The sequence below is a fragment of the Corylus avellana genome, chromosome ca11 (assembly GCF_901000735.1).
Source record: "Corylus avellana chromosome ca11, CavTom2PMs-1.0".
NCBI classification, from domain to species: Eukaryota; Viridiplantae; Streptophyta; class Magnoliopsida; order Fagales; family Betulaceae; genus Corylus; species Corylus avellana.
In genome coordinates this window covers 9797617-9809231 of record NC_081551.1, presented here as the reverse complement: position 1 = coordinate 9809231, position 11615 = coordinate 9797617, and the positions used below count along the sequence as shown (strand labels likewise).

Below are 11615 nucleotides of genomic sequence, written 5' to 3'. Positions count from 1 at the left end.
ACACCACATTCATGCGTTCAAATTGTTGTTGCATAGCCTGCAGCAAGAAGAATGACTCCTCCCCTCCTTCTTTGCTTGATGTGTCACCCCTGGAAGGCATAGCTTAAAACTATAGAGAAATGTTAGAAATAATTCCTCACAACAGTCCCTCACGTGTTTGCACTCAAATTATGTCACTCACACTTATGTTTCACTCTTAAATTGGCTTTGTTTTCGATATTAGTCTCACACTCTCTTGCCTTCTTCCACTCGTAGCTTCCCCTTTTTAGTTCTTTTTTGAACTAATAAACTTGATCAAGAAATTCAACTTGTAGTATTTAAACCAATACCGACGGCAGGAGAATATTATAGAAACAACGAATCAAAGGAAGAGGACACAAGAAGGAAGAAAGAAAACAAACAAACAGGAAAATATTATAGAAACAACAAATCGAAGGAAGATGACACAAGGAAAAAAGAAAGAAAAACAAACAAACAATTACTTTGTTTTGTTTTGTATTTTTTTTTTTTTTTTTTTGACGCCTCCTTTTTTTTTTTTTTTTTAACTTGGTGCACGACGCAAAACAACAAGAACGAATAATAAACACAAACAGAACAAGATAGGATGATAACAATAAACAAAAGATAAAAAAAATAAATAAAAAAATAAAAAAAAAATAAAAAAAAAAATGATAGTAAACCTGATTTTAGAGCATGTGCTCTGATACCAAATGATGCAAACCTCAATCGACGCGCTTTTGAGACCCAATAAACAATATTGGAATACGGACCCAAGAAAGCTAAAATTCAGATTTTTGAAAGAAAACCTCGACCCAACGTTTATAAATGAAACGCAAATCAAAGGTATAAAGTAACAACCCTCGACCTAATGATTATAATTGAATCACGAACCGAATGTATAAAGTTTGAACGCCACAATGAAGAATCTTTGATAAGTTCAAAAGTTCTTTGAAGAACCAATAGAAAAAGCAAACCTCACTTTTTTCTAATTTTCATTCATCATGTCCATTATAATGAGTGCATGCTATTTATAAAGTATGGCTGAAAATATGACTACCTGCTTGCTATGGAAATGAAATTAAATTGGTTCCAACATTGGAAAGTAAATAAAGTAAAAAATGACTAACTAATAAAAGCCTAAAATTAAAGTTGATTTTGTATGAATTAGCAGCTCCTCCGTGCCAAAAATAGACTAAAATTTGCAATTAAATCACGCCTAAAGAAGGTCTTGAAATAGGTAAGTCAATCAACCAATTAATTGGCATGTAATTTGGCAAGTCAATTATCCAATTAATTGGTATGTAATTTGAAAGTCAATCAGTCATAATCAACCATTAATCCATGTCATTTCTAAGGAAATTATGCGCAATCAGCTCCATCAATAGCTTGGATCAAATTTATTACGCATTCATCTTCCTTTGGGCCAAGCTTGGAATGCCCCATTTTAGAATCAGCTCAAATCTCTTGAATCAGCCCATTAAGTGCTTCTTTGATCTTCTTGAATCTTGCTCTAGTAATAGGCCCAACTGAAATATACAATAGATCCTTTAATGGTGCTCGTTAATTCTCATCAATATAGTTGAAAATGTTAGATGTCAGTTTGGTTCCTGAGCAGTAGTGGATAAGAAAGGAAAATGCAACTTCAAATCGTGGGTTTTTGGGCGTTTTAATTTGTTTGCACAATAAAGAAACCCACTTCGCCAATAGCTGTATCAGGCTTGGTTGAGTGGAGATTTTTTGTTTTATCAAATACCCAAAATGTAAACCTTAAAATTTGATTTCTGAAGTTATTGTTCTACTCTTTTTCTATTATTTAAAGCCTCTTTAATGGAAAGATTTTTTTTTTTTTGTTTTTTGTTTCTCTCTAGGAATTTTGGAGCGTTAGCATTGGGAAAGTTATTGAAATCTCGATTGAATTTTCCTCACAAGTGTCCAATTAGGCAGATACGAATGGCAAATACCCACAATTGTATCCTAAATGGTGGCAACAGTGAGTCAAGAGGTGCCTTGATTGTTCTAGAAGGCTTGGATCGAAGTGGGAAGACCTCACAGTGTAGTAGACTCCTTACATACTTGGAGGGACTGGGGCATTCAGCTGAATTATGGCGGTTTCCCGACAGAAGTACGAATGTTGGGCAAATGATATATATCTTCATACCTTTCCAACAAATCACAGTTAGATGATCACACTATCCATCTTCTCTTTAGTGCAAATCGTTGGGAGAAGAGGTTCGTTATGTTATTTTATGCAGCATGTTGTGTTCTGGTTTAATTGATGGATTTTGTATATAAGCTGAAATACCTTGTTTCTTCTAATAGTAGTTCTTTGCTTGTTCTATTTGTTTGTATAAGAAAAAAAAAATCTTGGTATTCATTGCAAACCTTAAATGCTTTCCTCCATTAACAACCTTAGGGTTCTTGAAGAAAAAGAGATATATGGTGTTGACAAAACCCGTTTGGAAACACTGTTCTACTTTGTTTCTTAAACGTACTTTTCCTAATTGCAATTTTTTTGTTATCACTCTGCATATATAAACAAATTAATTGAAGTATCATTTTCTTTAGCTTGAATGGATCATAGCTGTTGCACATGTACTTACAACTAAATAAATAAGATTGAATCACCTATGAGGCAGTAACAATTGTTGAATCAAAAGAGAAGGGAATGGGAGATGGATGCCTTTGCCTCATTCTTCACCTTGTTGTATATAGTAAGAATGAGAAGGGAAAGGGAAGACAAGTTTTGGTGGGTCCCTTTCGAAAGAGGGTTGTTTGGTGTTAAATCCTTCTACAGGGTCATAGGTTGTCATGATGGTTTTCGTTTCTCTTGAAAGAGTGTTTGGAGAACTAAGATTCTGTTGAGGGTAGCATTTTTTATGTGGTCGGCGGCTCTAGGAAAGATCCTTACCATGGACAATCTCCAGAAGCGGCGCGTAATTGTGGGTGATAGGTATTGTATGTGCAAAAAGAATAGGGAGTCTGTGAACCATCTTCTTATTCATTGTGTGGTTGCTTGTGCCATTTGGAATGTTTTCTTCAATTAATTTAGGTTGTCTTGGGTTATGCCTAGACGAGGAGTCGATTTGTATGCATGTTGGTGGACTGCCAGTAGCACTCAGAACGCTGCTGTGTCGAAGATGATGCATTCTTACCTTTTGTGGTATCTATGGAGGGAAAGAAACGATAGGAATTTTGAAGACCTCGAGAAGACTTTGGAGGAGATTAAGTCTTTATTTTTCAACACTTAGTATTTTTGGACAGCTGCATATGTCTCTCCTTTGGTGATTAGTTATCATGATTTTTTTGTTCTTCTTAACTCCACTAGCTAGATGACTTCTTTTATACACTTATTATGTACATGGGGTATTTTACGCTTTTAATAATATCTCGATTAGTTATCAATTATTTTTTGTTGAATCAAAGTGCCTCAGATAATTTGTGAACTTTGGTGATAAACTTTTCTGTATCTTATTTTTTATGTCTTTATTGTTTTGGCTAAGTGATAAAACTCATTCATTTTCTTATTTTCTTTCTTCTTTTTTTGAAGTGATAAGCTTTTCCGAGTTATTGCAAGCCCCGTAGCATTGGTGGGTGGCATGACACTTGTTGTTTAGCCTGTCTGCCATGAAGCTTGTAAGTATTAGACGTGCCATTTTAAGCTGGGGGGCATGTGGGAAATAGTTTTCTATAGTTGAGTGGTGACTTAGGTTTAAATGATCATGATCTTGTGGCTTGAGTCATTGTCCAGAATGTGGACATGCAGGGGGTATTTGGTTAGAGAAGCTCTTGAAAATTGAAAATTAACCTGCATATCCAGGACTTGGTAGAACTGATATTATGCTAATCAATATTGATAGATGGAATTCTATAGTTATACTCTGATTATTCTTGTAAGATCGATCTATTAATACTTTCGAGTTGGAAAAATTGAAACCATTTTGGTAGATAGAATTGATTTCATTGTACCTTCTAGAAAGAAAGAGGACTTGGGTTTTTATTTTTTTCTCTGAAACATTATGTATTGGGACAAAAAATTTAGGGACTTGTACTCAGAGTTACCTGTAATGCATGCGCAGATCATTGATGGAAACTAAACTGAAGACTGGAACCATCCTCATTGTTGACCGTTATTCTTATTCTGGGGTGGCTTTCTCGTCTGCCGAAGGATTGGACATTGAATGGTGTAAGATGAAGACATGGTTCCGACTGTTCTTGAGTGGAGCATGTGTTCGTCTTCTTTTTAAGAATGTGGTCTCTTTTTTTTTTGCAGGCACCTGAGATTGGGTTGTTGGCTCCAGATCTGGTAGTTTACCTTGACATACAGCCAGAGGTATGTTGTAGTTGCCATTATGTTGATTGATATAAACTTATAGTTCAAGAAAGTAAACATCAACGGCTTCGGCCATATTATCAACCTGTTTTTCTTTGAGTTCTATAGGTAGCTTGCTTTCTTCAAACGTTGTTTGAGGCATGAAATATGTCCCTTCCTGAGAGCTAGTTTACTTTGTGTTGAAGGATTTCAACGTGTTCTTTTTTGTCTAATCTTTATTTTGGGACACCCATGCCCTTCTTGCAATATTGTGTTTCATAAATGCAGACAGATTCTGGGCTGTCAATAAAACCTCACCCCTATGAAGAAAAGCAAAAGAAGAAAAGGGGAGGGAAAAAAAAAGAAAAAGAAAAGCAAGGTGGATTATGTGCCCTTATATGCAAGGAATTCATGAACCCAAATCAACCAATTTCAATGATTCTATGAAATTGGATGACTATCCATGGGGCCCTGATACACACACATGCACACACGCACACACACACACACACTTAATTGCCCCTTGCATCCATAAATTCATACCCTTCTATAGTGTGAGCGCACACACGTATTCATGTACACAGACTTGCATACTTCTAGGACTGAAAAGCCTTTCCAAAATCTTCAGAAAACTGCTGAGAGAGGAGGATATGGAGCTGAGAGATATGAGCAGCTCGAGTTCCAGAGGAAAGTTGCACAATGCTATCAGGCTCTCCATGGCCTCCTGGAAGGTAATTTTATGTTTCATCTGTGTGATATTTTGTGAATAGAGAAGCTGCATATTCTGGTTCATGGTTGTGATGCTCTCTGGTGGGAGGCACCTCTCCTGCCACTACTCAGAACAAAACCATTCATCAGTAGCCCAAAACTAAGATAGAGTTTTGTTGATTGATTTTCACTTTGCATTATATTTTTCCTTTCTTTAATCTATATTTTAAGGAATGCTAAAATATTGGGTTTTTGATGATGCTAAAATATTGGGTTTTAGATGATAATAGCACTTACTCCATCTAAGTTATGTTGTTCATTGATTCCCATCAGTTTTATTGGAGTTTTCTTCTTTAATTTATTTTTGCATTGATGAAAAAAAAAAAAAAAAAAGGAGAAGGAAGTTATGGCTGATATAAACATGTATTCCTATCTGATTGCAGATAATTGATGACGGCCAACCTATACAAGATATCGAGAAACACCTGCAAGAGATTGTATTGGATTGTGTCATGACATGCCAGAAAGGCAAACCCCTTTCCTACCTTTGGTCAAGTTAATTCTTCCTTTCATTCTTTTTGTGATTTTTTTCCCTTCATGTGTAAAGGGATTCTGCATATGTATCTCGCAGATTTGTTCAAGTAATCTTTCAAAAAAAAAAAAAAATTATGACGAGAAACCTCTCTAAGGCATGACCATTTCGTGTACCCACTATTGTCGGGTAGTTTTTAAAATCCTGGTGGTGTTTTTAATCAGTTTCAAGCCTCGTGCGTCTTCTAACAAAGTGAGGTCTATGAATGTAATAGATGGGATAAATTACACCAACTCACATGAGGTTTACCTTTGATTTTCAGAAATGACACTCTTGCTCCATTGGATTGCTATTTTTACTATTTTTTTCCTCTGCATTTTCCTTGTTATATAACCAGTTGGGTTAGTTTAACCAAGATCTTGACTACTTCACCTTCATGAGGGAGGAGTGGTTGGGTCATGCGTCGCAAGGTCTATGCGACCTCCTGAGTGGTGGGTTGGGGAGCCTTCACGACCACCTGGCGGGGAGGTCACTGGGCCTCCGCGATCTCCATGAAGGGTGGAGGTCGGTGAGGCACCATGATCCCCTCATCACCTTATGACTAACGGTATGACTGTTATTTTTTTGAATGGAAGATGACGAAAGTAAAATTTGATAAATGTGCAAAATTCATGTAGTAAAAATTATCAATTTTGAAAAAGTGCAAATCATGGTATTTAAATTTAAATTTTTTTATTTTTTTTTAAGTGTCGTGATAGCTGAAGCTTAGTGAATTGGGCATGGACTGTACGACTGCCTAAAGCTGTATTACACCTTGATCATGCTTGGTACACATCTACTTTGAATTTGGTTAATAGTTTTTAATTCAAATGGCTTGAACAAACTATGAAACTGCAACTTTCTTTCGATTGATAAAAATATAGATGATTTAAGATTCATTATTATGTTAATCTGAATCGATTAGGTGTTAATTACTTAGATGATTTAAATTACTATATTTTTTTCATAATTTAGATACTCATGAGAATTGTGATTCTCAGGAATTTTGTAAAACCCAAAAAAAAAAGACAGTAGATATTTTACAAATTTCTAGAAAGCCATAATAAAATAGTCTTAGGAAAAATGATTTTTCACAATTGGTTGTCTGAATTTCATGAAATTTTGGGCTACTCTCATAAGAAAAGGTTGTGGAATCCACCGGCTCTAGGCGGCCCTAAATACGAGGTCTACCTACTCGAGGCAAGTTGCTCGAATTGTATGTAATTTAGATAAATCTTAATCCTGAATTTAGATAATGACTAATAAGATTGTTCAATTATATCATTAAGATTGTTCGAAACAAGTGGGATTTGAGCAACCTCTCAACCTATTGCGACGGATCTTTGTCACCATGTCCCTTATTAAGAGGCTTTAGTGTAGGTAGGGGTGGTGGCAATGAGAGATGCTACACACATTTACAAATGCATGTTAGAGAGTATGCATTTGAGAGTGAGTATGAGAGTGGGAGAGTGTGTAGTATTCTTCGGAAGGCAATTTGTATTTGTATGTCAGGTTTGAGTCGTGTTGAGGTATTATAAGTATAAGACTGTATATGTGAACAATAACTTATCAGTTTGATCCATTTAATCAAACATGTTAAACCCCTCAATCCTAACATGTAATTTTGTGTTAGTTTATGTCAAGTATGCAGGTCGCGTAAACAATTGACATATATATTCTCTATATGTGATGTGTTAAAGTCGACTCGTATTGATATATGTGTATAAGATTATATAAGTCAGCTTTAATTGAACCGATTTAATTTAATATGTCAAACGTTAATTTCACCTTTAAGGTCATATTGGGCTATGAAAAATTATCATCCTAAGTGCAAGTATCGCGTTACTCACATACATGCACTATGCATACGTGAGCCTTTCCTCGAAGTGCCATTTGTTTACTTGGTAGAGATTGCGTCGAGTGAAGCGAGATAATAGAAAGACAGTGTAGCCTTGTGGGACTGTTGGAAACCCACCAGTCAACACTCAACGCTCAACAGCATTGTTACCAGAACCCGAATTGGTGACCCTGATTCACTTCATACCCAAAACCCGCATCACTCCGTCCCTCATTTCCTTCATTTTGATTCTTCTCAGAGTATTTTCAGTAGCTTTTTTGTTATTTTTTCTACATTTCAAGATCTAAACTATTTTTTATTTTTTGATGTCAAAATACATCCCAATAACTTTTTTTAATCATTCTCTATATCATTAAAATATTTATTTTTTTTAATTATATTATATATATGAGAGGAGAGATGAGAGAGAATTATGAGACATGACTCATAAGAGAAGAGAGAAGAGAGGAGAGAGAATCATTTTTATTTTATTTTAATAATCATAAGGATTGCAATAGTAAAACTCAAAATATTGAATTTCACTATAACAATCATAATGTTTAGGGTTCATTTAAGGCATCCCACAGATTTTTGGGACATTCTTTAAACTTAGGGAATAGACGAGAAATGCTCATAGAGCCAACATTGATGGGAATTGCGTGGTCAGTCTCAGGAAACGACGCCGTAGTGTGCCCCGAATTGCATGTTCCCTTCATCTCCCTCTTTTATGTATTTGTATCATTTCTTCTTTTGATAAACAGACACGTAGCTATTCTTCATGGAATATGCATGTACACTCACGTCTATTTTATTTTGATTGTTTAATTGAGTTTTGTAGTTAACGTTTAATAATTATAATTTAAGCATATTTTCTTTTATCTTTGTTAAATCGTCAGTTTAATAATTTTATATAGTATTAATTTTGTCATACGATATGACAAGTTTTCATCCAAATTAATTGTTCCAAAAAAAAGCTCCTTCCGAATGCGAGTACTACCCATATATCCATATACACAGATCAGAAACCCATTCATACAGTGAAAAAGTACAGAAATTTGTGTATATATACTGCAGAAAAGTACAGCAAAGAAACATATATATAGGTTTACATAACATATTATATATAGCCATGTTCTTGAAGTTGAGGGAATATATATATATATATATATATATATATATAGAATAGGGCGGGTTTATGAGATAATATATATAAAAGACATGTTAGGTACATATTATTCTCTCAACCATCTTTTAACTATCTTTTTCACAAATTCATCATTAGATTTATGAACTCACGTGTAAGTCCCACAAATTCAATGAAAAATTCATCCGTTCTCTGTACGAAGATAATAAAAAAGATAATTGAGAGAGTGATATATATATATATATGGTTAAGTAGCAATTGAGGATGAGAATAATGAGGCGAGGCGAAAGGAACTAGAATTTGGATGGTTTGGAAGAGGGAAGCCATTGGATGAAGCTTTGGAGGGTAGCAACGTCAGCCCTGTAGTGGGTTTGTGTATACTCCAACAAGTCGGACCATGTGAAATCCGGGTACTTCCTTGGCCCTTCTCTGCAGACCAAATCTTGTGGGGGTCTCACCACTTTGTCCTCTTTTGGGCACACAAAGAAAACCAACGATCTCCTCTCCTTGTCTCTGTTCACCACTGCCCTGTGCAGGCAACTCTTGTATCTCCCATTGCATAACGCCTACATATCAAACAAAATTACATTAAAACCTGTGAAACATATTTCGTCACCGCCAACGACACCCCCGAACATTATCTAATTTTATCCTCGGGAAATCAATACCGTAACCGTCCTCTTTAAGTAGTATGAAATTATTCGCTTTGAATTTTAGCCCACAGTTTTGTTGCAAGTTAGGGTTTGAGACTATTCGAGCTGCTTGGATCACATTCTTATAATTAAGTACTGTTGTTGCACTAACCCTAAATTATCAAAAAAATTATGGATTAATTATGTTGATGGCCCACAAGCGACGTCCAATTAGAAATAGTTATACTATTTGGAATCCAAACCGCTAAAAGTGAACTTTATGTCATAATTGCCTTTCACTAGTCATTTCAGAAAGTTAATTAATGTCTTAATCACGACAGAAATTAGTTATTAATGCTAAGTCTACTTGTCCCCATTTCTATCTTTTCGCCTCATTCCGTACCTAAAACCTACACTTATCCGATTCTTTTCCTTGATTGCGCCACTTCAAATTAACTCATTTTACAAAGGAAAATATTAGTATATTTCTGGTATTCTTCTGGTTTAGATAGATATTATTTTTAAAAAATAATATTCACTTAAGTTAGGATTAAGAAAATATTAAGAGAATACGCATTATTATTCTTACAAATAATATTACTTAATGCAATAGAATTGGATGATATGATAATAAAAATTAATTTTTAATTTCTTTGTTATCTAAAAATTAATTTTTATTATCAAATTGTAATATTAATTAGAAGTAATAAGCAAAAAAAAAAAAAAGGGGGGTATAATTAAAATGGTAAAGAATGTACCATAAATGTATCGCCAATGTTGATGACAAGGGCATCGGGTCTGGGTCGGATAGCTTGCCATTTGTCATTTGCAAACACTTCAAGCCCTCCAACTTGGTCTTGATGAAGAATGGTCAAAGAAGTCGGGTCGCAATGAGGACCCGTGCCGAGCGTGAGCCCCGAATTTTTGCAAGGGGGATAGTAATTGCACCTCATTATTGAGCTTCCATCTTCAAAATATTTCCGGTAATGTAGGCGATCCACCCCCAAGCTCATTGCCAACAGCTCCATTATCACTAGAGACACTTCCTTCATCGCTTCACAGTATCTTTGGTACACCCATCTATAAACAAAAACCAAATTATAAAAATAGCTTTCCCAAAAAATAAAATAAATTAGTCAGCGTTATTTATTTATTTATTTTTCTTATAGAATTTTTTTGCAAAGATTTAGGCATGGCATTTTTGTAAATATTTTTAAATTCGGACCAACGCCTTACTCTTTGCTTTTTTTTTTTTTTTTTTTGGTTCCCTAAAACAAATGGGAGTATTTTGAAAAAAGTTAACGGAGGAGTAATATTACAAACAATTAAAAAATAGATACATTAAATTGAGAAAAATTGAACTTTAGACAGAACATTATAAAAGTGACGATAATTCAAAGGGTTAAGTTAAGATTGTCAGGATTCAAACTTAGAACATCTATAACTTAAGTGGATAAAGAAAGAATAAATTTAACCGTTTATTAGCGATTACAATTAGCTATTACTCACCCAGTTTGTTCAAAATCTTGTCCTAAGACAGACTTGAAATAGTTAAATACGATTGGTTGGGATTCAGTCCCACGGTACGCAAAGGAAAAAGTCTCCTTCCATGGCAACTTAGAGGAGTAGCGATCCGCATGGGCGCCCGAATACCCGGAGATGCACCCGGGTTTCCTGCAAAGTCTGAGCTTCCGGTTGAGGGGCATCTTGAAAATGGCGTCGAATTCATCATGCGCGGCGCGAATGAGACTCGCATCAACGCCATGGTTGGTGACCTGGAAGAATCCGTGGCTCAAGCAAGCTGCCCGCACAAGCTCAACAGCTCGAGCAGTTGCCACGCCGTCACCTCTTAGGACCCCACCCAGGTCCACGAGGGGCTCTTGAAGCTCCTCCTGAGCGTGAACCAAGTCCCCCTGAGGCCAGAAAAACTTGGCGGGCAAGTTTGGTTGCTTTTGAAGGAAAACCGGGTCGAAAACCAAAGCCCCGCCCGCGTTATCATGTTTAAGCTCGATGGATGGAGGGTAGAGAAGAGCAGGAGATGAGGTGGCGGTAGAGTCCAATAGGAGAGACATGTTCTTGAAGGCAGAGGCAGAGGCAGAGGAGAGGAGGGTATTTATAGAGGACAAAAATGAGGGGTAAAAGAGGGAGAGTAAGTAAAAAGATGGTGAGAAGGGAAAGGCCAAGGCCGTCCATTGGAGAGGTCGAAGAAGAAATTAAGGTTTGGATGAGTGTTTAGGTGCCAACAACTGAGACGAGTGGTGGACGTCGTTTAACCCTTTTGGTCACTTTCTCCAATTAATTAAAATCACCATAAACCATATTTCTTTCATTTCTTTCCATCTTTCCTTCTATTGTCGTTTTTGTTCTACTAGATAAAACTTGCTAATTATAATTAATTCCAATTGGACCCCATG

General features: G+C 35.8%; 1 protein-coding gene and 1 pseudogene across 1 annotated transcript; one reads left to right on the top strand and one right to left on the bottom strand.

Moving 5' to 3' along the window:
- The first annotated feature begins 1694 nt into the window (after positions 1 to 1694).
- Positions 1695 to 5890, top strand: LOC132166298 (thymidylate kinase-like; annotated as a pseudogene).
- A 2707-nt stretch (positions 5891 to 8597) lies between these two features.
- Positions 8598 to 11273, bottom strand: LOC132166342 (gibberellin 20 oxidase 1-B-like). Its single transcript, XM_059577144.1, has 3 exons — positions 10711 to 11273; positions 9960 to 10281; positions 8598 to 9135 (listed from the first exon to the last, which is right to left on the bottom strand). The coding sequence occupies exons 1-3, from the start codon at positions 11271 to 11273 to the stop codon at positions 8863 to 8865; spliced, it is 1158 nt and encodes a 385-aa protein (XP_059433127.1). The 3' UTR covers positions 8598 to 8862.
- Between the last annotated feature and the right edge of the window lie 342 nt (positions 11274 to 11615).

Coding starts and splice junctions, on each gene's coding strand:
- LOC132166342 (XM_059577144.1), bottom strand. CDS start 11,273: ATGTCTCTCCTATTGGACTCTACCGCCACCTCATCTCCTGCTCTTCTC. Junction 10,282..10,710: donor CAAGATTTTGAACAAACTGG/GTGAGTAATAGC, acceptor TTTTGTTTATAG/ATGGGTGTACCAAAGATACT. Junction 9,136..9,959: donor ACATTGGCGATACATTTATG/GTACATTCTTTA, acceptor TTTGATATGTAG/GCGTTATGCAATGGGAGATA.